General features: G+C 35.1%; 2 protein-coding genes across 2 annotated transcripts; one reads left to right on the top strand and one right to left on the bottom strand.

Moving 5' to 3' along the window:
- Positions 1-5,356: 5,356 nt before the first annotated feature.
- Positions 5,357-10,717, top strand: LOC107827687 (putative galacturonosyltransferase 6). Its single transcript, XM_016654869.2, has 9 exons — positions 5,357-6,247; positions 6,336-6,370; positions 6,926-6,967; positions 7,064-7,139; positions 7,244-7,317; positions 8,044-8,276; positions 8,736-9,093; positions 9,785-10,306; positions 10,415-10,717. The coding sequence occupies exons 1-9, from the start codon at positions 6,136-6,138 to the stop codon at positions 10,688-10,690; spliced, it is 1,728 nt and encodes a 575-aa protein (XP_016510355.1). The 5' UTR covers positions 5,357-6,135; the 3' UTR covers positions 10,691-10,717.
- LOC107827686 (zinc protease PQQL-like) lies at positions 10,553-23,806 on the bottom strand. Its single transcript, XM_075241969.1, has 20 exons — positions 23,592-23,806; positions 22,798-23,035; positions 22,594-22,722; positions 21,935-22,069; positions 21,702-21,830; positions 21,274-21,534; positions 21,006-21,143; positions 20,858-20,927; positions 20,554-20,776; positions 19,793-19,895; positions 15,228-15,449; positions 14,709-14,873; positions 13,796-13,945; positions 13,600-13,691; positions 13,328-13,412; positions 13,155-13,238; positions 12,960-13,076; positions 12,756-12,863; positions 11,123-11,203; positions 10,553-11,032 (listed from the first exon to the last, which is right to left on the bottom strand). The coding sequence occupies exons 1-20, from the start codon at positions 23,804-23,806 to the stop codon at positions 10,907-10,909; spliced, it is 2,871 nt and encodes a 956-aa protein (XP_075098070.1). The 3' UTR covers positions 10,553-10,906.
- Between the last annotated feature and the right edge of the window lie 1,331 nt (positions 23,807-25,137).

The raw sequence follows: 25,137 nt of genomic DNA, 5'->3' as shown, positions 1-25,137 counted from the left end.
AGCTATTCTTGATGATAGAGTGATTCACGCCTCAAGAAAAGATCACCAGGAGTTCTTGGTGAAATGGCAGGGATGTGATGCAGAGGAGAATACTTGGGAGAGGGGAACAAACCTCAAAGCCTACAAGAGCCTGATTGATGATTACCTTGCAAGGAAGGCGCCGAGGACGTCGCCAACTCAGGTGGGGGAGAATGTCATGGGCGGCTTTCCAGCCATGCCCCATGATCCCTTGGACGCGCCCCGTGGCGTCCTGGCCAGCCTCCCAACGCCCGTCGCCATGGTCGGCCCCGTGGTCTCGGCAGCTCCAAGTGACAAGCGCGCATGTGCCTCTGTCGCCCCACCGATAGCCATCGCCAGCGCCCAGCCACAGGCAAAAGCCAACAGCGCCGCGCGCGCAGACAATGCCGCGCGCGCAGACCCTGATGCTAAAGACAAAGTTGCTGCCAACGGACTTGCTGCTGCTTTGTAGAAGACTAAGTCCTTTTCATTGTAAATATAGAGTAGTTTTGCTGCATTTTCTTTAAGTGTGATTTTCCAGCTTTCATAGGTCTAGTCATGTAACTTTGGTTTATTTTTTTTAAGCATTATTAAGGGGGACCAAGCAATCAAAACTTTCAAGCAAGCAAACAATTCTCTGTACTGGTGTCTCTCCCCCCGACACCGTCTTGTTTTCTGTAATAGCTTTCATTCAATGCAATCAAGCTTTCTTTCATTCTCAATTCTCTTTTATGCTCTCTTTCAATTGCTCATGACATTGGTTTTCCCGTACGGCACTGACAATCTAGTCTAGCGTACGGAGGGGACCTCAGTTGGCGGACAGCAACCGTACTGACATTGGTTGCTTAGCCTTACGTCGCCCTTCCAAGGAACTTCAGGAAGGCGCCGCGTAACAATAAGCACGTTCTTATGCATAATTTGTATCACATATATATTTTCACATTCACTTTCAGGAATGAGTCTGCATTTATAATTCTTATCACAAGGCGCATTCTTTAAAAAATGGAATATAATCGTCTGAACGTGCCTCATATTTACAGACCATACTGACACACATTTCCTTCACCTTTGAAGGATTATTTTGAGAACCCTTATTGTTCTCATTTTTACAATTACTATAATGATGACTATTATTATTTTGGTCTTTGGCACGCCCATGTTCATTGGTCATCCAGTTATCTTCATTTAGACTTATTATGCACCACTATCGCATTTACTTCAAGAATGGAGAAAATCAAGTGGACCTTCGTGGAAAAACTTGTCCATCCCTGCTGTGTACTGCGTGGTTCCAGTTTGCCATTTGAAAAGTGAAAAATCACTCGCAAGAAGTAAAATTCAACTTTAATAAAATTGGAGAAGTCGTGCTGATAACGTGTTATGAAACTAAGGTCAAAGTAACAATATGAAACAATAAATGGAGATTGAGAGAAGGAAAAGATTCTTATTTTTTCTTCAGTTATGTTATCTTTCCATCTATTATAAGGTCTTCATATAGGCATGAAAAGTAAAGAAATATGTCATTGAATATCTCATTAAGCATTTGAGAGGAAAATCATGGAGGAACATCATGGGGAGGTTATGGAGTTATAATCATAACTCCATAAGTATTAGAGTAGTGAAAGTTATGGAGATAATGGAGAAGCACTACTAGAAATCCGGTAAAAACCGACTAAAAAAACCGACCAACGTTGGTCGGTAATGGCCAAAAACCGACCAAAACGTGACCATTTACGTGTGGACGGTATTTTTGTGGTCGGAAAGGCATACCGACCAAAGTTGGTAGGAAATTACCGACCAACTTTGGTCAGTCAATTAAATTCAAAAAAAAAATACAAAAAAAACCGACCAAAGTTGGTCGGTATTTTAATTGTGTAATAAAAAGATTCACCATCTGGGAATCGAACCGGGGTCTGTACTGTGGCAAGATACTATTTTACTACTAGATCATTGGTACATTTTATTTTAAGACTGTCTTTTATTTGATTTATACTCTTTAATTGTATTTTTGCACGAAAATAACCGATCAAAGTTGGTCGGTTTTATTAAAAAGTAAAATTACCGACCAAAGTTGGTCGGTTTTTTTAAATGACCGGCCGAATTAACCGACCAAAGTTGGTCGGTTTTTTTAATATTAATTTTTATTTATTTTAATTAAAAAAACCGACCAAAGTTGGTCGGTTTCTTGAAACATAAATTTCGCGGGACTCAAAAATAGTTTCCCGCATTTTTGCGCCAAAAAAAACCGATCAAAGTTGGTCGGTTTCGTAAAAAAAAAATAAAAAAAATATATTTTGAAAAACCGACCAACTTTGGTCGGTTTTTTGGTCGGTTTTTTGGTCGACCAAAGTTGGTCGGTCGACCTTGATCGGTTTTTGCCGAATTTCTAGTAGTGAGAGTAGTGAACATTACTCCTTTGGTGGCTATGGACATCCACCATAATTTAAAATTTTATAACAATAATGTACTTATACCTCGCATTATTTGAGCTCTAATCGAAGTACAATTTTAAATCATAATAAGAAATAAATAGATATATTTAGACCCTTTCAAAGTATTTTGATATCTGTAACGCTAAAGACAAAGGCAAATGGAAATTTGTTTTACTAAGCTCAACAATATGAATGACCCAAATATACGAATAACAAAATTCTTATTGTACATGAGTAAATTTAGATAATTTCTCTATTCATAATATAAATAAGTCTTTTCATTTGGTTTCTTCCTAAAATTAGATAACATACTGATTGGCCAATCATATGTGGAATAAGTACATAAAATTGGGATTTTATATCTTGCGATTAAAAGAAACAATAATATAAATGGAGTAATGGATTAGCATTTCAACCATAGGGATTAGGAAAAAAAAAATAGAGTGGTTAATGAAAAGGACAGTCACAAAATTAGGTTTCAATGTGATTATGAAATAGTCCTCTAAGTTAGTTGAGATGAATTCATGACCAAGGATTTAGTAGTGCACGAAGTGAAATGATAATTATAATCTTTACATTGAAATGGTCCTTTAATAGTGGAGATAGTCATATTTAGGCTGATCTAGTTATGGTCAGGATTATGAATTCATAATTATGTTGGATTGGAAAAAGAAATTGATCATTAAGGGGTGGGTGAAAAGGTAGGTAAGTAAGGGGCAAGGGTGGTGGGTATAAGGATATTAATTAGCCACTCTTGTCTAAAAAAAAAGAATATATATATATATATATATATATATATATATATATATATATATATATATAGTCTTGGCTATTTTACTACATGAAGGTAGTATGTTAGCATTGTACCCAATTTTTCTTTTCATTACTTACCCTTTCAATTGTCAGTGCTTCGAGCGATTTCAAACAACATACATCACCATTTCACATATAGATAAAAGAGCTAAAATCGATCTACTACACAAGTGATTGATTCTTTTGTTGTTAAAATACTAAAATATTCTTTAAACTATTTAAAAAGTATAAACCTAATTTATTTTTTTACCTAAAAAGAAGGAACTAGGAGTTTTATGTTTGGAAGGTAATTTGGAGTTTATAAAAATATTAGGAAAATGGTAATTTTTTTTATCAAATCAAAAGTGGTTATAAGCCAATAAATTTATAATTTTTGGCTGATTTTAGTTTATACGTACTTTGCTTATAAACACTTTTATTACACCAAATGCATGAATAAACTAATAAGTATTTATAAACTACTAGTTTGATCGACTTATAACTTACCTACAAACCCTTTTCATTGTTGATTTGGCATAAGAATTGAGTAAGAATAAAAAAAAAATACTAAGGAAATGCCAACAGTCCTAGTGGTGTTTTTTTTAAGAATATATAAAAATTTGTAGAATACAACGTAAAGATGAAGCATAGCAAAAAAGAATGAATTTTTTTTATACATGTTGTAACACACAATACGACTGCATTTACTTAGACGTAATAGCAAGCAGCTAATGGGACTTATAAAACACATTCTACTAATGCGGACATATATACATGTTGTAAACTTGTAATATACATTAAGGTCACATTTACTTAGATGTAATAGCAAGCGGCTAATGCGTCTTTTAAGACGTATTCTGCTAATGCGACTTATATACAAGTCGTAACATACAGTAAGGCCGCATTTACTTAGACGCAATATCTATCAGCTAATGCAACTTATAAAATATTTTATGCTAATGTGACTTATATACCGGTAGTAACATACACTGATATCACATTTAATTATATGTAATAGCAATCAGCTAATGGGACTTATAAACGCATTATGCAAATGCGACTTATATATCAGCTAATGCGACTTATGCTGTCGCATTTTAGCAATATCACCTTATAAAAGCATTCTGCTACGAGGACTTAATATACGCATTCATTAATAAATTACGAGTTAAGCAAACGCGACTTATAGCCTAGAAAATTGCCATTCCGTCTTATGGGGTCCACATTTTAAGCCTTTTGTTCAACGCGTATTTGTTCACCAAAAGTAGAAAATCATTCTTTCCTTTGAAAAAAAAATACTAAGAGCCAGTTTGGACCTAAGAAATTTTTTCCGTTTTTATATTATTTTTTTTTCGAAATTAGCATTTATTCGTAAAATTTTCAATATTTGAAGATACATTTTGAAATTTTTCGAAATTTTGAAAAACTCCAAAAAACTATTTTTCAAAATTTTCACTCATATCACTTACAAAACTTCAAAAACAACCCAAAATTATATCCATGTCCAAACACAACTCTAATTTTCAAATACCATTTTTACTTTGAATTTTTTTTTTTACTCTTTTTGGAATTTTACAATTCTTATGTCCAAACGCCCATTAATATAAGAATTGTAAATTCTAAAAAAAAGTGAGAAAGTTTTTTTAAGTGAAAATGATATTTGAAAATTAGAGCTGTGTTTGGACATGAATATAGTTTTGGGTTGTTTTTGAAGTTTTGTGAGTGATCTGAGTGAGCCGAGGGTGGGGAGTTCTTGGAGGGAGGGAGTCGAGAGTCTATCGGAAACAGCCTCTCTATCCCAGGGTATGGGTAAGGTTTGCGTACTCACTATCCTCCCTAGACCCCACTAGTGAGATTATACTGGGTTGTTGTTGTTGTTGAGTGATCTGAGTGAAAAGTTTAAAAAATAACTTTTTGGAGTTTTTTAAATTTTTAAAAAAATTTAAAATTAAATTAAAAAATTTATGGCTAAACACTGATTTCGTAAAAAAATAAAAAAATATCGAAAAAAAGAGAAAAAATTCTTTTGTCCAAACGGGCTCTAAGTCATCTTGGGATGCCGGGGGTTGTTGGTCGGGTGGGGTATCCAAAGACTATATAAATCCAGTGTACTTTCTTTTATATTCTATTTTAAGAAAAGCTGTAATTATTCATTCCTTCTCCCTCCTAAGTTTCATTCCTTTCTTTGAACTCACGAACATGGCACCACATCTTTCTCCGTTTTCATCGTTTCTCTTTTTAATAAAAATCCAATTTTTAAATCACTAATTACATTCATAGATCCTTTTGACCCCTCCAAAAGACAAATCAAATAAACATGAAAAACCCCAGTACTCCATTTTTTCTGTGTTCACTTTATATCAAGACTCAATTTTTTGCCTTATAATCTGTATCTTTTTGCATATTTTGTTTAGTTATCAAATACCCTTTTGCCTTCTGTTTGAATTTTTCTTGTTCACTTTCTGAAGACTCAATTTTTTTGTTCACTTTCTATAAAGACTCAATTTTTTTGCTCGTTTTCTATATATCAAGACTCAGTTTTTATCCTTATAATCTGATTTTTTTTGCATATCTTGTTTAATTATCCAATACCCTTTTGACTTCTGTTTCAATTTTTCTTGTTCACTTTTTTCTGAAGACTCAAGTTTTTTGCTCACTTTCTATATATCAAGACTCAATTTTTATCCTTATAATATGATTTATTTTTGGCATATTGTGTTTAATAATTGAATACCTTTTTGCCTTCTGGTTCATATTTATGCTTTGATGAGGCTATTTCACATTTCACACTACTACATTTTTTTTTTCATTTTCTCTATATAAAGACTCAATTTGTATCCTTATAAACTGAAGTCTTTTTACATATTTTGATTAATAATCCAATACCTTCTGGCTTCTGTTTCATATTTATGCTTTTATGAGGAGATTTCGACGATGTACGAGGATTTCTATCCTCTCTTTGCTTTCTATTTCAGTGTTGACTCCTATTTTTCTGCTTTCTTTTAGGCTCAAAAACCTCAACTCTGATGGTAAATTGTTGACTTGTTACTGTTACTTTTAGATTTTTTTGAGGTTTCAGTTTAGTCTGAGTTGTGTTTATTTTCAATTTTTGTGCAGTATCGAGAGATTTTGTTGAAGACTTATCAATTCTTGTAAGTTTTAGTTTTCTTTAGTTCCATATGTTTTATGTTGTTGCTACTTGTGATTTGTTGACTTATGTTCTTGTTCATTCTTTTGTAATTAAACAAGATTAGCTTTAGCAACTTATAAAGAAAGAAAAAAAGCATAAGCTTTTGTATAGTTAAGTTCAGTTATGAATCTTTGGCACCATATAATGGAAAGGAAAGAAAAAAGCACAAGCCTTTGTATAGTTAAGTTCAGTTATGCTTCTTTGGCACCATATAATGGCAAAATAAAAAAACTTTTGTATAGTTAAGTTCAGTTATGCATCTTTGGCACCGTCTAATGGAAATATAAAGCTGAAATAGATAATATTTTCTCTTCCTTCATTGCCCTTCTCCTGTGGAAAGGCAAACAGGATCGAATCGAAGGAGCGATCTCTATTTCTTCAACTATTTTTTTGCCCAAACATGAATTTGTTTGTTTTTCTTTTTGCATAATTGTCTTATTAATGCTATCATAGTAAATAGAGAAACAAATGTCTGACTGTGATTTGTTTTTTTGGGTTTGAATTCTCTCCTCTTCAGAAGCATAGGATAGAGGCTCAAGCAAATAGTGCAGTTAAACTGGTAATAAATTTTTTAGATAAAGCCTACGTACTCTGTGTGAAAGTCTAACGGTGATCACTACTTATGTTTGCAAATCTTTGTATGTTGTTTCTTTAGGAAGAAGTTGAAGGCCTAAAAGAACCAACATTGGTTGTGTACAGAGATGGAGAGCATAGCTCTACAGTCAGTTCAGGTGAGAACGATAGGTTTGACAAAGCAGAGAATTTTAACTTTAAATGCCTTCATCCCTTTTTCCCTTCAATTCTGTGCAGCATTTAACTATACTCTCAATTACAGGAACCACATATGGTGGCGAAGAAAAAAATCAACAAAATCTATCTGAGAAAAAAGTGTCCTCATCAAGAGAAAAGGTATTTTTCTGTTTAGCAATCTTTTGCGTGTTATAGCTGAAGATAGAGGAGGCTATAATTTCCTATCTTGTGAGAAATTATAACTTTCATCACTTAGTACTTAACAATAACGCCCTTCATGTTGGTTGTCGCCAGAATTGCGAGTATTGGACTTATTGTAACTTCTAATTTGGCTGCATAGAGTGGAAAATGTTCACATTTAGTCATGTAATGTTGGAAAATTTAGGAGTTAGTTATACATAAAAATGTTCGCCGTTGTATCCATTTTGAATTGTCAAGCTGTTACTTTAATTGTGATGATCATGTTGATGTGTAGAGAGAAAAAGAAGTGTCCGCATAAATTTGCTTTTGCTATATCTAGAGTCCGGTTTTCTAACTTCAGCTAAGTAGAAACATTTGATATTTGAACGTGCAGGATGTAAGGAAATAGAGAACATGTTAATTTAGGGGCTTCAATGAAAGTTCACGAGAAGAATATCAAGGATGCCATGTCCACTTACTTTCACTTTTTTAAAATTCATTGTGGTTGTCTGTAGCAATTTTTAAAACATTAAAATGTTAGATTTGGTAGTCCGGACCTTCCTTTCCTCTCTTTTCTGATAGATATCTCCATCTGTGTGCACTTCACTTTGTCGTGTGCAACTATAATGTTCTTTTTTTTCCCCATAGAAACTACAGGCTTTTTGTAAGTTTGCGGTCTGCTGATTTCTGTTAGGATTATGACAGGAGAAGTCCAGACCGAAAGGGGTTCAACACAGTCAGGGTGTACAGTCCCATTCGCAGAGGCCATTAGATGAGAAGGTAAAAGAGATGAAAGATCAGGTGATTAGGGCCAAAGTATACTTGAGTTTTGCGCCACCAGGTAGCAACTCTCATTTTGTGAAAGAGATAAAGCTACGAATTAAAGAGCTAGAACGAGCTATGGGTGATGTTACTAAAGATTCTCGTTTGTCAAGGAGGTGAGGTCATTTTTCTTGCTTGGGCCATTCAATATGAGACAAATGATAAATTTATTAAGAGTAGAAGTGGGATATAAGTCAGTCAAGCTATTATCTCTGAATAGACAAGAATATTTTCTTGATATTGACTCAAGGGTATTTGAAACAAATTGGTTGGCCTTACTGACAATTTAATACTCCCTTCGTTCCAATTTATGTGACACTCTTTCCTTTTCTATCAGTCTCAAAAAGAATGTCACTTTCATTATTTAGAAAGAATTTATCTTTGGGATTCCTACTTTACCCTTAATGAATTGATTTACAACCTCACAAATATCTATGGTCTGGTTAAACCACAAGTTTCAAAAATCTTCTTTTTTTTCTTAAACTCCGTGCCGAATCAAATACCGCCACATAAATTGGGACAGATGGAGTAGTTAATATGTTGCATGTGTAATATAAGAGAAGCTAGCTTTCCAGGGCAACACAGAAGATGAAAGCCATGGACTCGACGCTGCTGAAAGCGAGCAGAATGTACCCTGATTGCTCAGCTATGGTGAAGACACTTCGTGCCATGATGTATAATACTGAAGAACAGCTTCGATCACAAAGGCATCAAACTTCCTTCCTTGTACAGCTTGCTGCAAGAACTGCTCCGAAAGGCCTTCATTGCCTTTCCATGCGTTTGACCACAGAATATTTCGCCCTGCAGCCTGAGGAGCGGGAGCTTCCTAACCAACATAAATTGCAGAATCCAGATTTCTATCACTTTGCTGTCTTCTCAGACAATGTTTTGGCATGTTCTGTGGTTGTCAATTCAGCTGTTTCAACCGCTAGGGTATGCTGCTCCATTTTTTACTTTATTTTGTCCTTATTTTGGTGTTCACCTTTCTTTTAAAATTCCTTTTTCCTCGATATGCTTTTCGTCTTCCCTTTTTTCAAAATTTTCCATGTTTCCATTTAATGCTACGTTCATACACCAATGGTTTCAAGAAGCCAGTAATTTTAGTGATCTGAAGACGATAATTGTCAAATAGCTTCATAACTGAGAGATCTGTACTGATTATTGTCTTATTGTAACTTGATCTGCAGTGGTATGTTGATGACTAAGCATACTGTGTATTTCTTTTTATAATGTAGCCAACATTAGAGAATACTGAGTATTTGGTCCTATAATGTAGCCAACATTAATTATAGGACAATATGGTTGGTCTTCAGAGGAAAAACCTCAATCTTCTTGGTTAGTTTACGGTATTTGCCATCATTTTTTGGTGGAACTGTAGGAAAGAATCTTCAAATCGAGTTTGGAAGTGACAAATTCTAGGTCATGCACATAAATACTACTAAGTTATAAGGATATAAATGAGTATTACTTGGGCGTCTTCACTTCTGCAAAAAACATTTTCCAGATTAGTTGCTTCCTTCTGCTCATTTTATGGTTGCAGTAATACCATCATTTCATCAGCTAATATGCAATAAGGATAGGACAAGTGAAGAAAATTTGAAGGTAAATGTTTATGTACTTGCAGGATCCAGAGAGAATCGTCTTTCATATAGTGACTGATTCTGTTAACCTGCCAGCCATGACAATGTGGTTCTTGATGAATCCTCCAGGCAAAGCTACAATTCAAATTCAGAGCATAGACGGTTTTGAATGGTTACCAACCAAATATAACGAGAATCTGCAGAAGCAAAAGGGCCTTGATCCAAGATACACTTCTGCATTGAACCACTTGCGCTTTTATCTGCCTGATATTTTTCCTTCCCTGGACAAGATTGTGTTCCTCGATCATGACGTGGTTGTGCAAAAGGATTTAACCAGACTTTGGGACATCAACACTAAGGGTAAAGTGAACGGTGCAGTGGAGACTTGTCGTGAAGGTGAGCCTTCATTCCGCCGAATGGATATGTTCATCAATTTCACAGACCCCTTGGTGGAAAAGAGTTTTGATGCAAACACATGCACATGGGCATTCGGGATGAATATATTTGATCTACAAAAGTGGAGGAAGCGAAACCTAACTGCGCTCTATCACAATTACTTGGAGCTGGTAATAGATCTATATCCTACTGTTTACAAATTGCTGTTTTATTATATACTCTTGTCCTTTTATCGTCGTTGCTAAAAACATTTAGTTTATGTCATTATGTTGATGCAGGGAAGTCAGAGACAATTACTAAAAGCTGGTAGTTTGCCAATTGGTTGGACGACATTTTACAAACACACACATGCTCTAGATAAGCGATGGCATCTCCTCGGATTGGGGCATAACTCTGGCGTCGCACAAACTGAAATTGAGCAGGCAGCAGTGATTCATTATGATGGAGTTATGAAACCATGGTTAGACATTGGGATTCAAAAGTACAAGCCATATTGGACAAAGCATGTTAGCTATGAACATCCATACTTGCAACAGTGCAATTTACATGAGTAGCAATTTGATCCCAGGGGTTTAGCTTGAGTTTTTCCACTTAACTATGATTATTCTTTTCTTCACATTGTAGAAACCGCTTACGTCCACCTTGGCGCAATGGTAACAAGTTTCCGACATATGACCAGAAAGTCATAGGTTCAAGCTGTGAAAATGGTCTCTTGCGGAAATGCAAGGTACTACCCTATGTAGGGCAAGGGGACAAACTCCTTGAGAATATCAACACCTGAGGTTCACAATAGTGTGTTGTTCTTGGCAAGGATATGGTAGCATCCTTTTCAAAGTGGACTTGGCAACGTCCGCATTGAAAAGATCCCAGGCTCTTCTATTCATGTCCCTGAGAATCTGTAGAACATACATTATCCAAGAATCCAAAAAAATTAGGAAATTTTACAAGTGCTGAACTAATTAAATTATGTTCATTGAGCTAGGTACCTTGTAACTCTGATCAATATTCCCAGCATACAAGTTCGACCCATAAGCTTGCAACATTTGGTTCATCAAAGACGTGTTTCTCTGCAACATACAATCACTAGATGAAAAGATTGGAATATCCTCAAGGAAATGAATGATAACAAGAATTATTGAAATAATGGTACGTCATAATACGATATAATTGTTAATTGTATTTTTAAGTTATATTTAACCGGACGATTTAAGTGCTATCAAGTATAAAAAATGATGGCGTTTCTTCAACTTTTCCTAGATAAACATCCCACTATAACAACAAGAATCTAGTTGCATTAACATTAGTGTCACACTATCTAGAACATTGACAACAATTTCTGGTACAAGAATTAGAAATCCAGAAAACAGTATCAATTGGTGGTTAAAAATTGTTAGTCCTAACATTGGTTGAGAGCATGAGCTGTTTACTTCTTATATGGTCTTGAACAATCCTCATCTTTATGAGCTACCTTTTGCTATTGAGTTACGCCTAGGTTCAAAAGAAGAATACCGATGGAAGAGGGTATTGAAGCAAATTACCTAGTTCAGCATGCTAAGTCCCTGGTAAGTTCTTCGTAATGCTGGTAAATCCTCATTTACTTGAGTCTAGATGTCCCAATTTGTGCTAGTCTCTAAAATCCTTTTATCTATGCTGATATTGGATCCTTGAACCTAACATCAAATGGAGATCACACTTTTCTCCGTGGCAATCTTTTGTTGTTTGTCCTATGAATCAAGAAAAGATGTCCCCCAATGTTGGCAATTTTGGCACACCAACTCATAAGTTACTCGAACATGAGCCACGATGAGTGCTAGTTTGTCTATTGCTTTACCTTACACCTAATGAGTTTTACTCCGTACGACGGGGGAAGGTTATCATTATAGCTGTAGCTTGATCTTTTTGAGTTCTACAGCTTTGTATCAGTCAGTAGAGGTCTTTCAACTTGTGATGCTTTATAAAATAATCACAAATACTCTAAGGAATCCTCAGGCTCGTTTCAATTATATATGCACCTCATTCTGCATGTGGTTTTGACAATAAATGTACAATAGCATCTTCAAGTGTTCTATCTGGTTAATTGTTTTGGTAAAGTTCTTTCTTCTTGGTTGTATGTTTCACCTTTCAGCTTCATGTTTAAAGTTTTATATTCAATAGAAAAGGTTCTAAAAAATGACTCTTCTAGTTTATCAGACTACCAAATTATGTTTTTCTTAAATGTTATGCAACTTGAGAGGGAATTGCTAAATTCAAGGGTACAACAACATACCCAATATTATCCCACACTGTGGGGTCTGGGGAGGTTAGTGTGTACAGAGACTTTATCCCTACCTTGTGAGGATAGAAATGTCGTTTCCAATAGACCTCGGCTAATGTGCTAAATTCAAGGGCATTTACATAATTTAAAATTTTGCAAGGGCAATTCAAGAAACTTGAAGTTATTTATTATTATACACACAACACACATGCACACCCACTTTCACACATAAATGAAAAGTTGGGAAAATTAATCTAACACCACAAGTCACAGAATTTAAGTGTTTTCATTTGAATAGCTTAATAAATGACTATATCAGTCTATGCTTGCCTATTGTTTGATATTGACCAATAGTCGTATATTACCTCCTCCTCCTCCAATGATGGTCTCCGGTCCAATACATGCTGAACAAGATTCTGTGAAGGACCAACTTCTTTTAGTTGTTCTATCTCATGCACTACTGCATCTACAGCCTGATCAAGATATACAATCATTCATTAAATACTTTTGAATAATGCTCAAGATGATGTACTAGAACGAAAAAATAAAAAGGATAAAAATAATCTCACCATCTGGGCTGCGTCATTGTCCTTGATTAGGAGATTAAAGTTAATTGTTCCAGGTTTACTCCCACTACAAGACCAGTCACCATTAGGATTGAATGTATCCACGTCAACATTGTACGCCTGAAAGATAAAATAGTTAGAATTTATTTCCAAGACAAACAAAAAAAAGATTTAACTCTAGGGAAATATATGACGTACAATCCCTTTTTCGTGACGAAGTACTTGGGTGACTTTGACTTTCAAGAGATTCCTCAAAATTATCAACAGAAGAAGATCTTCTTCCTGTTACAAATACACAATGTATATCTTGCTAGACTAAAATATCAATTTATTGAACAGCTTGTGACTTGTATTCACGTATTTAGCCATACCAATGTCTGATTGTTGAAACGGAGTGGGAAACTTATACAAGTATACATTCCATTACCACTGCCCACAGCAAGAGACACTTCTTCCCTGTCAAAATTGGACTTTGTTTAGATATTGTTTATTGTCAATTTGTGAGTAAAACCGAACAGTTCACACGTAGTAATACATTAAAACATCTTCCAATAGGGACCTTTACGAACTCACCCCATCACCCAAAAAGAATAAGATGAAACAACAAATGAGTTGACAGAAAAACAAATACAATAGTGCATACTTGATCACAGTTGGAGGAAAATGGAAAGGTGCTGTGGTGAGCTTCCCACGTTGAAATTTCATGATAGGTCGATGAGGCCTTGGTATTCCACCCTAAAGAAAGAATATTCTCAAAAAGCATAGTATGCAAACATGACATCTACAAGAATGAAATTCTGAAAGAAACGTATGCCTCAAACAAAGAGCTAGAAACCAACCAAGTAACGCGACAAAAGTGAATTGACAGAAGCAGTGTCCAAGTTCCCAACAAGAATCACTCGGAAGCTCGAGGGATCTCTAAAGCAATTTTGAAAGTATTGCCATGCCTTTGTTGCATCAATATTTGACATATCCTCAGCTACAGGTGCCTACATAAGAAAGATCCCTTAGTGGAAAGCACATAGATAAACTAGATTCAAACATAGCCACGTGGCATGGCCATAAATTCTAACTTAGGCATTTTCCTCCTCTTACAAAATGTCATGGTTTTGGTTCCTGAAAAGGTTTAACAGAATGTATATGTCAAGTATGTATACTTAACAGGTAGGTATATAGATGCCTAAGTAAAAGGCACACACCAAAAGGCATTCAGATCAAACACATATCCAGCACCAAGAGACAACCACTATAGCTATTCATCGGCTTCCTATTCAGCCATCAGAGTAAAATTCATACTCCTCTAGTTCCATATATACCATACTATAAATATTGCACAAATTTATTGCAACTAAACTTCAAATCTCATAAATTAAAGAAATATTGAACACGAACGTAAATGGTGTTTGATGCTCAGATACTAGACACGGTAATTTAAGATGTATGAAGATTTTCCTTCAAATAAGGTGCACATAATTGTGAAATGGCATATAAAGAGAAGTGTGGTATGAAATTGAGATAAGGATAGCAGAAAGCATGGTTCCTATATCTTAAGGTAACTTGGAAAGACATGTGATCTAATGTAGCCATTTTATCATCAAGTTAATAGGGAATCTGATGAGAGAAGCTTAAGATAGTTATAGAAAATAAACCAAAACTATCTATCATCAGAATTCCAGATTTATCAATTTAAGGAACTAAAGATATTATTAAGAAATATTGAAAAGAATTGAAAAAGCATTTGGTAATACAGACCTTGTAATAGCAAGATTTACCGCTGTTGATCTCCTTAACGGTATCTATTAGGACATCAGCCGGTTGTTGATGTGCAGGAGACAGGCGAATCTTTAGGTCCTCAATTAGAGCTTGGAATTCTTCTTCTTCAGGTTCTAAGTCACTTGTGAATAGTAAATATAGAATCTGTAGGCATCCAACACAACCATGACTAAACAATAGAACCAACTAAAGCATTGAATCAGAGTAAGCTTGTTAATCTTATTAAACCATGTGAAACTGGTAAATTTTATGAAGTAGAGATCCCATAAAAAAGTTTAGACCCCCTCCCTAAACATTAAACAAGTAAAACAACACATAAGTAAAGCACCTCCCGGAATAAAAATATGAAATGTAGATTTTGGGTAACACAAAGACAAAAGACCCCCAATTCTGGCACAAACTTCTGTGCACCTACCTTTTTGCAGAGAACAGACTGAGTGAACATAACAAGCATGAGTCTTGAAAAGTTGAATACAAATAACTGATCTACCAACAAACCTGAAGTGCAAGTTCGATATCTGATGAGTCAAAGTTCACACAGAAAGCTCTTTTATACTCGTCCACCTCAATAGCGAAATTGACTTTATCACGTATCATAGGAAGATTCTTGGAGCTATAAAGCCAGATAATTTGTCCAATTACACTTGAATACGAGCAACTGAGGATATCTGTTTCAGTCACTTCTGAGAGACCACCATATGAGAATCCTCTTAAAACGACCTGTACATGGAAAAATATGAAGCAAAAAAAGAAAAAGTAAATTGAACAGGCAGGACTAGGAGGGGCCTGATTTTTCTAAACCAATCGATGCAACAATTCTCGCATCATGCTTAAGACAATGATAGATATTTCGACTATAACAAATAAATCCCATTGATATAGCAACATAAGATCAGCACTTTGAAAAATTCAAAAGCCAAAACATTTACACCAAATGGTGTTTCCTGTCTCAAAATCCTCATGCACATGTGCTTTTGAGACAAGACTTATCTGAAAAGACCAATCATCAAACTGTTACATGGATGAATATTTATTTATCCTCTCAGGGCACTATCTTTCTGGACTTTGACATGCAAACAAGTGAAAAAGAAGATGAGAGATCTCAAGGAAAAGAAACAGAGAAAAATCTAAGTAAGTATGAAATCTAACAATAAAATTATTATCACCCCTCTGAGAAAGTGGTTTTGTCATTTGCTCCTGCTGAATTTTTCTGGGTGTTTTCATTTCGACATGCATACAATGCTTTTATGTCTATAGGCATCTATGGAAGAATGGGAAATCACTTGTATGATTTTACTGTTAAGGTAAAAGGAGTTCCAATACTCTGGAGTCAGGACAATGCAGGATTTTCCAATAACTGATAAATGAATTAGGGAGATTGGAAAAGAGATTTTATCAGAAATTACATCCTCTTTTCTTTATCTCCCATAAGCATTAGAATAACAATTGCATTTTCTGTATCCCGCATCACCATAAGTACTAGAAAGATACAAGAAAAAAATAGATGCAAGCATAGATGTTGGAAAAGAAGTTCCACACTTTGCAGAAGAAAATGGTTGCAAAGCATATTCCCAAAGTAATGCTGCTCGATGTGTCTAGAGCAGGGGTCACTAATATCTACAAGTGATACTGCATTGGCCTTTATCATAGTTTCAAATAGTTGGTGTGGACGATATGTAAAATGCATAAGGAAATAGGGAAGAATCATGTAAGTATAAAATTTCTATACTCAACATTACTTTATTTTCACCCCTTTGAGAAGGGAGTTCGGTTTTTCCTCAATTTTGCAGGGTGTTTCACTTCTACATGTATTCGATGCTTTCATGTTTATAGGCATCTATGGAAGGATGAAACATCACTTGCATTATCAGTTTATTTTTAGGTAAAAGGAGTCTCAATATTCTGGAAGGATGCAGAGGACTTCCAATACTTGCAAAATGAATTAGGGAGATCGGAAAAAAGATTGTATTAGAACTTACATCCTCTTTTTCTATATCTCCCATCAGCACCAGAATAACATAATCTGGTTTTTCTTTATCCCACATCACCATAAGTACTAGAAAAGATACAAGACGAACATGGATACAAGCTGAAAGAAAGCTCCACACTTTACAGAAGAAAATGGTTGCATAGCATTTTCTACAAGTAATTTTGCTAAATGCATCTATAGAGCATGGCTAACTAATAGCTATAAGTGATTTTGCATTGGGATTTTTCATAATTTATAATCATGGTGTTGGTCATACTGTAAACTGAAAATACCGACAAATATGGAAACCAAATCATATCCCCCAAGGTTGATGTTTGCCTAACTTTAGATGGTATCCGAAGTCTAAAGTTACGGGAGCTAACTTTCTTTCCCTACTTATTTCTTTTTCTTCTTCCCATTCTGTTTGGGAAATCCAACACCTCCTTAAGGTTCCAAAATAAACTTCCAAACATTGTAGTGATCACTGGACAAAGAGTAGGGGTGTTCATGGTTTGGTTTGGATCCGATCTTCCCTAAAAAGAAATCAAACCAAGTAAGTCGGTTTTTCACATATTGGAACCAAACCAAACCAATTAAGTCAGTTTTTTGTCGATTCGGTTTATGTCCGTTTTTCGGTTTTTTCTGTTATTTATCGGTTTTTCCTTAAATATGAGACATATACTACCAAGCACATATTTCGCGGCTACATTTTCAACGTAACACTGTTAAACCAATTGCTCTTTGAGAAATCTATCATTTATCAAGATATATTTGTGATAATTGAATCAATAGTGATGAAAAATTTAAGGACTCAATTAAAAATAGATTATTTTTTACATGAAATAAATTCTTGTACTTAGCAGAAGAAAACTACCAATCAAACTAAAATGTAAAAGCAATGAACTAGATTATTATAATAGCAAATAACTGGAGTAAAAGTTCAAACGATTAACATATACCATAAAATTTTAGAAACTTTATATAAAAATATACACATATAGGTGTAATAGTAAATTTTGAATAACTATCTCTATAGTGAGTTTGATTCGGTTTTTTCCAATTATTTTTTTATACCAAAACTAAACCAAAATTGATCAATTTTTAAAATTCAAAAACCATAGTTAGTTTGGTTCGATTTTTCGGGTTTTTATGAACACCCTAACAGAGACCTTGTTGTTGTTCCTGAGCATCATTTTATTTTCTCTTTCCTTTCTTCATTCACAAAAAGCCTCTTCCTCCTTCTTCATTGCTGCTTGCTATACAAACATTGGTAACACTCCCTCTTCCCCACATGTCAAGGATCTAAGACAGAGGCGGCTCAATCAATACGGTAGCCTAAAGCAAAACCTTAATAAGAGGCCTAAGAGATATTCAATAAATTTTTTTATACATTTTTATCGGAACTGAGAGTTTGAGAAAAACGTGAGGAAGAAAAAAAAAGATTATGGTACTCAAATTATTCAATACCCTTGTTATTTGGCAGAATAGATAGATGAGCTAGTATGAGGAGAGAAAAAAGAGAATTTGATTTTATAAAGAACAAGAACTGATTTAGCTGAAGATTGAAGAAAGAAAAAAAAATACTTTTTGTTCACTTGTAGGCTCACTGCTTCCCAATTAAAACACGAGAGCCTAAAAACATGTGATTTATGTGAAGAAAAATAAATAAACTGGAATAGTTTTAATTATTAGATATACATGACTGAATTACTACATCTACAAATGATAAAAATTTAGTTATACAAAATTTATTTTTTGATATAGTAGTACTAATTTTGAGGCCTTAAAGTATTGGGGGCCTAAAGCAAGTGCTTGACTTGCTTTAGGCTTGAACCGGCACTGATCTAAGGCACTCCATCGGCATCCCACAGTTTTAAAAGGCAAAACCTCTTTGGTCACATATATGGATCAGATGTTGCTCTATGGTCTGAGCTTCTCTTCTCCTTCTGATGATTTTTCATCTACTATCAGACAAATATCCTTTAGGGTTAGCAATTGGTTCCAATCACATGTTACTTTTATTGATTTTCTAGCATCCTATCACTTACAACCAAGAGGTTGTGAGTTCGAGTCACCCCAAGAGCAAGGTGGGGAGTTCTTGGAGGGAGGGAGCCGAGGGTCTATCGGAAACAGCCTCTCTACCGCAGGGTAGGGGTAAAGTCTGCGTACAAACTACCCTCCCCATACCCCACTAGTGGTATTATACTGGGTTATTGTTGTTGCTGTTATTAGCTGCATATACTGTTTATTTTAGTATAGTGGCCAGAGTTGCGAGGGGAGCTATAGTGTAAGAGGCTGTAAAGACTGAAAGTAGTCAAAACTTAAAAAAGGGGTTATTCATGGATTAGTGATAATCCAGAAATTCAACTCTGCTCCAGAGGACTCTCTCCAATTGACAGGACCACAAAAGTTGAGCAAATATCCAGAAGCCCTAAAGAGGAAACCTTCTTTGTACAATCTCTAAAACTAGGGAGCAGAATTGCAATTAACCTGACTCATCAGTGCAAATAGGAGCCCTCAAATAAACGGATGTGGCTTTTCTAGTGGAATAAAGTTCCCAAAACCAGTTCAGATTTGGCACTGTCTGGACAGTTTCAGGATTGACAAACAGAGATCTCCAACATATACCTAATATACATGAACTAGTGCACATAATTATAGTGCAAAAACTATCATTTGAACTATTAGAGGCGCTGTGCATAATAAAAGTCCTCTAGATTACAATTTTGCAGTTGTAGATAAATTTCATTTTATTCTGCCAAAATTTCGTATCCAATTTCTCATGCTTCATTACGCTAAAATTTGGGAGATGGTCGTAGTTATCCCAACAGCAACTAGTTCAAAAATAAGCTCATGATATTCTGTATTCGAAAACATGCTTTTAAACATTCACAGAAGCAGCCATTTTGCTAGCAGACTGACCAACTAAATGTAATCAACAGGAAGAATGGGAAGGCTTTTTCACTCTTCTTTTTGGCATAGAGTGTACAGTACAAGAACTAATCAGAAACTTCAACCAGATATAACAAAACATTGATAATTTAGCAGAAAAACTTAATGTATATAACAAAAAAGCAGCATGTAGGCTCATTACCTTATCATCATTCTTTGTACACTGGTAAGTGACTTGCATGCCATTAGATAAGATAAGCTCCACAGCTCCAATATCAAAATGTTCCAGTCGCTCAACAATTTTCCTGAAAATTGTTTAGGTGTTCAGAAAAGGAGACGGAAAAAAAGAGAAAAATGACTGATAGCATAAGCAGTGGCGGAGCTAGAATTTTCATCAAGGGGTGTCAAAATATAAAAAAATATATATATCAAAAAATTTAGAGGAGTCAACGTATAGTAAATATACACAAAATAGAAAAATTTATTTAGCAATACAATGTAATTTTCCGGCGAAGGGTTGACACCCCTCAGTTGAATGTGGCTCGGCCACTGAGCATAAATATAAGAACACTCTTGTTTTTTGGATCGGGCCAGTCAAATGCAAGTGCAGAGAGGTTGTACCAACTAAAAGTATCTCAGAATTATATAATTAGGATTACGATTACCACTTACTTAAACCTTTACAGCTTTAGATGTGTCCTTATATTAGAAGATGGTTATACATATTGCTAACTGAGCACAAGATCAAACTAAATCATGAAAATGAGTTCGGTTCATTTGTAAAATAAGTGATAGGATCCGAGATTTCCCATGATTTGTAATTGAGCCAGTATGCAGCTCATCGATTGTTACGGTCTTAATCAACAAAAAAAGTTACTGATTACAAGTTTTACAGTTGAATGCTGCACTGATTAAAAGGTACTTGAAGACAACAAAGAGATATTTAGCAAAAGGAATATTCACCCAGATTCAATCTCCATCTCTTGTATCAGATTGGTTAAACCCTCCATTTCTTCATCTGACCAACTAGGAAAGGATCCCTCTTTTTCAAAATCAGTAATCTTCTGCAATGACCTCTTCATTTCCTCTTGTGTCACAAAAGTCTTACTTTGAAATATGATAACTGATAAGTTAGATGCTGCAAACTGCATCTCACAGAAGTTCTTGATCAGCTCCATATTGATTCCTGAAAATTGGAGACTAGTTACATATGCGGCTGTTAAACAAACCTGCCAAATACATGACGGAGCAAACTAACAAAACTTACTCTTTGTAAGAGCTATCATAAGTTGTGCCTCCAGCTTAGGAGAAAAGTCAGCTTCATTATAAACGAAGTGCTGCATGAGAAAAGAGAGAATGAGTTCTGGACTCTATTTTAAGGGGGGAAAAACAAGTACAAGCCACTCCAGACATACACTGGTGTAGGTCCTTCGTAGTTGCTCTGAAGAACGGTCATGATGATTCAGGTATCTGCCTTTAGGGATGCACAGGCAAAAGTCTTTTCCTTCACTTAATTCATTTTCTTTGATCCCATGGACTCTCATTCGCGCAATCTGAATAACATAACCAAAACAATTAGTGTGCAGTTATCTGCTTCATTACAGAATAACTATAATTTGATTTGTTAATCAAGAACACCCTGCTCGAAAATCTAGAAATATTGAAGCACACACTGGTGAATACCTCAACAAGGAACGTCTCCAACACCTTATTTGTTTCATATCCTTCACACTCTACACTAACCACATATATGGTATACATGTGTGAATCGTCCCTAGAGTACTGAAGTTGTTTTGGTTTGCTCATGCTCGAAAATCTTTTCTTCAACCTTCCAAGAATAACTTTCTGAAGAAGCATTCTTTGAATGTTTATGAACACATCATTCACACATTTCCATCCTTCTTTCTCAAACATAAAGGTGACGTATACCACAGACATTCTCCACTTCACAAACCAAAGAAGAAGAAAAAGATATTAAACATACATGAATTAGCTACAATTTTCCAGAAATTTAACAATAAGAAAATACCTTATGAAGGAGTTCGACATTATTAAAACTAAAGTCTACCATGAACATGCTGTCAAGAAACAAATCAGGCCTTAAGTATTACCTTCACAAGTGCACTATCGACATGTGCGATCAATCTAGGTTCAGTGTGCTTTGGAAGAGGGAATTCCAAATGCTGTGGCATACCTCTTGGTTGCCTTTCAAAGTATGTTTTGATCAAATCAATTATATTCTGAAATAAGAAATTCAAAAGAAAGCAAAAAGAAGTTGATTAATTTATGACTATTGAATCAATACGTATATCTGGTCAAAATTGAGAGAACGGTTATGACAAACCTGCGTTTCAGTTATATCTCCCACAACGATAACAGCCATATTGCTTGGGACATACCACTTCGTGTAAAACCCCTTTACAATATCAACAGAGACATCTTTTATTGATTTTATTGTGGCACCCACAGGCTCACCATACTAGAATACAATAAATACAACATCAGTTGACTAGTAGCTTATAGTACATTTAATGAACCAAAACAGAAGGGGAAAAAAGGCAAAAGTTAATAAAGATCAGAAAACACATATTACACGTCCTTAAAACTATATGAAGAAATCATAATAGGTAATGACATACATGTTGCACATTACCCCCTTCATGTACTTTAAGAAGGTGAAAGGTAATCATAAACTTTCTTTCAAGTTCTAAACTCTAAGTCAACGTTGTTACCTTAATTACCAGTGTAAAGAGTACATTTAGGGGCCATTTGGTTGGAAAGAAGTTATCCCGGGATTAGTTATTCCACCTTTCTATAAGGATAAAAAATACTACAAACCCCGGATAATTAATCCCGGAATTAATTATACTGTAATTTTCTCTCAACAAACATGAGATAAACTCTTCTTAAATTTAGTCCTGTGATTAATTATTCCTTGATCTCTCGTACCAAACTAGCCCGTAGGGATTGTACGTGTAAAAAGCAAAAGGAGAATCCCATTACCTTTGTTCCTTGGAATAGGTGGGTACTAAAAGTAAGTTGATGCTTTTTCTCAATAATCTGAGAATCATTCCAAAGCTCCTGTGATACGATTCTTTTCTCCTTCTCTAGTTCATCTGAAGTGAAATCAAGCTGCAAAATGCTTTTATTTTAGGAGAATAACCAAAAGCATAAAGCAAAATGACAACGACGACAAGAAGTAAAAACCTCTTGAGAGATAGCAGCCATTAATGCTATTGCTTTCTTCAAATTTACAGTGTTTGTCACAACGAAGTTATAAATCGTGTAATCACTTAATGTGAGGGCCTGCTGATGAGCACCACACTGATGTTTGAAAGCTTGTAGATAATCAAGTGCGTCTGGATCGGAATATCCATACCCCTCCAAAACAAGATGCTCAATAATGTGTGCAACACCAAGTTCATTTTCTTCCTCACAAACAGCCCTAGTCAAGCAAGAGTCATGAAAACTATATCAGAGGGCAAAGCATAATGCAACTGATGAACACTTATAGTTAATTGTTCTTCCATTTAGATAATGAATCCTCCACATGCTATATTTAGTTAAATTATTCTTCCTAGTAGATTATAAAACCTCCACATGCTTTATTTTCTTGGTATGATATGATGAAGCAGTAACTGTTTTTCAGTTTACCTACAACACCAGACACAGCTACTTCAACTTCCCCACGTCCTCCAGGGCCTTTCATGTAAATCCTGTCAGTTTTCCCATTAGCAGTAACTGTAGAGTATGATTTAATTTGTTTCTTCTTATTTCCTAATAAGCAACAGAACTATTTGAGGACGCCATTGTAAGAAAACAAAATCCAAGCATTACGCAGCATATGAGCTCCGCGCTCAACAAAAATAAAATGATAAAACAAAACAAAACAAAAAAAAATACAGGAAGCTTGAAAATATACATTTACACACACACACACACACACACACATACTAGTAATTATCTAAAAATGAAAGAATGAAAGCTGAAAAATCACAAACCCTGCTTTCACGATCAAGGTCAAATGTATTAGTCCTTTATCATTAGTATTTGCACTTCTCTTCACATAATACGTAACTCCACTGTCAAGTACTTCATAGTCCGTCTCGAATGGTTGAGTAGGAAACACTTGTTGAAGATCTAAAACTTCTAATGGTTCTAATAGTTGAAACTCGTCGGTTAGGAGTTGGGTATCTTTCCTTGCACTTGTACTCATCTGTGGACAGCAATTCCTTATTTACCCGGCCTATAATAGCCAAGAAGAAATTTTGATGGTGGCAGTCTGCGGGGCCTCCCACCTCTCTCTCTCTCTCTCTCTCTCTCTCTCTCTCTCTCTCTCTCTCTCTACACACACACACACACACACACACACATAGGTGTTTTCTATTTTGATTTGAATACTATTTGGGGACGCCAACCCCGCCCTCCCCCCGCAAACCCACACATATATGCTCGATAATACATACACATGCTATTTATCTGAATTATGAAAGAATGAAAGCTAAAAGATCACAAATGCCAACTACAAGTCAAAAATGACAACTGATGTGCAATTACCTAGTTAATTGTTTCTCCAAAGAGATAATAAATCCTCCATATGCTTTATTTTCTTAAATATTGGATATGTTAAATTAGCAGTAACTGTAGAGTATGATTTAATTTGTTTCTTCTTATTTCCTAATAAGCAACAGAACTATTTGAGGACGCCATTGTAAGAAAACAAAATCCAAGCATTACGCAGCATATGAGCTCCGCGCTCAACAAAAATAAAATGATAAAACAAAACAAAACAAAAAAAAATACAGGAAGCTTGAAAATATACATTTACACACACACACACACACACACACATACTAGTAATTATCTAAAAATGAAAGAATGAAAGCTGAAAAATCACAAACCCTGCTTTCACGATCAAGGTCAAATGTATTAGTCCTTTATCATTAGTATTTGCACTTCTCTTCACATAATACGTAACTCCACTGTCAAGTACTTCATAGTCCGTCTCGAATGGTTGAGTAGGAAACACTTGTTGAAGATCTAAAACTTCTAATGGTTCTAATAGTTGAAACTCGTTTGGTTCTTCTTCTTCATCTTCACTGGAATACTGTTCTTCCCATACTTCATCTTTCTCATGCAACTCAGGTTCCATATTCACTGATTCAAGCTAAGAACAATGAGTATTGTAGCTTATTTTCTAGTAATTTCTTCGTCTAACTCTTTGCTCCACTCTCTCTGTCTCTCTCTCTCTTTCTCTCTCTCAGTATTCTTCCTTTCTGTTTGGAGCATTTGTCTGTTGTGACTTCCTTTAGCGTTCTTAATTGGGAGAACTGCCAGTAGCCTGCGCACTTTCTTTTTGCATACATATGTAAAGAAATATTCTTTTTTTAAAAATAAAGTCAAATGTAATTACTCTCCGCTAGTTAAAAAAAAAATAGTAAAAGGATTAGTATTAGTACTACATAAAAAGGTAAAGATCCATAAAAAGTGAAATTTGTAAAATGTATATAAAAGTTCATTACTTGCTACAACAAATAAGATAAATGT

The sequence above is a fragment of the Nicotiana tabacum genome, chromosome 21 (assembly GCF_000715075.1).
Source record: "Nicotiana tabacum cultivar K326 chromosome 21, ASM71507v2, whole genome shotgun sequence".
In the NCBI taxonomy this organism is placed as follows: Eukaryota; Viridiplantae; Streptophyta; class Magnoliopsida; order Solanales; family Solanaceae; genus Nicotiana; species Nicotiana tabacum.
The sequence above is the reverse complement of the archived record's forward strand: the minus strand, read 5'-3'. Positions and strand labels throughout refer to the sequence as shown.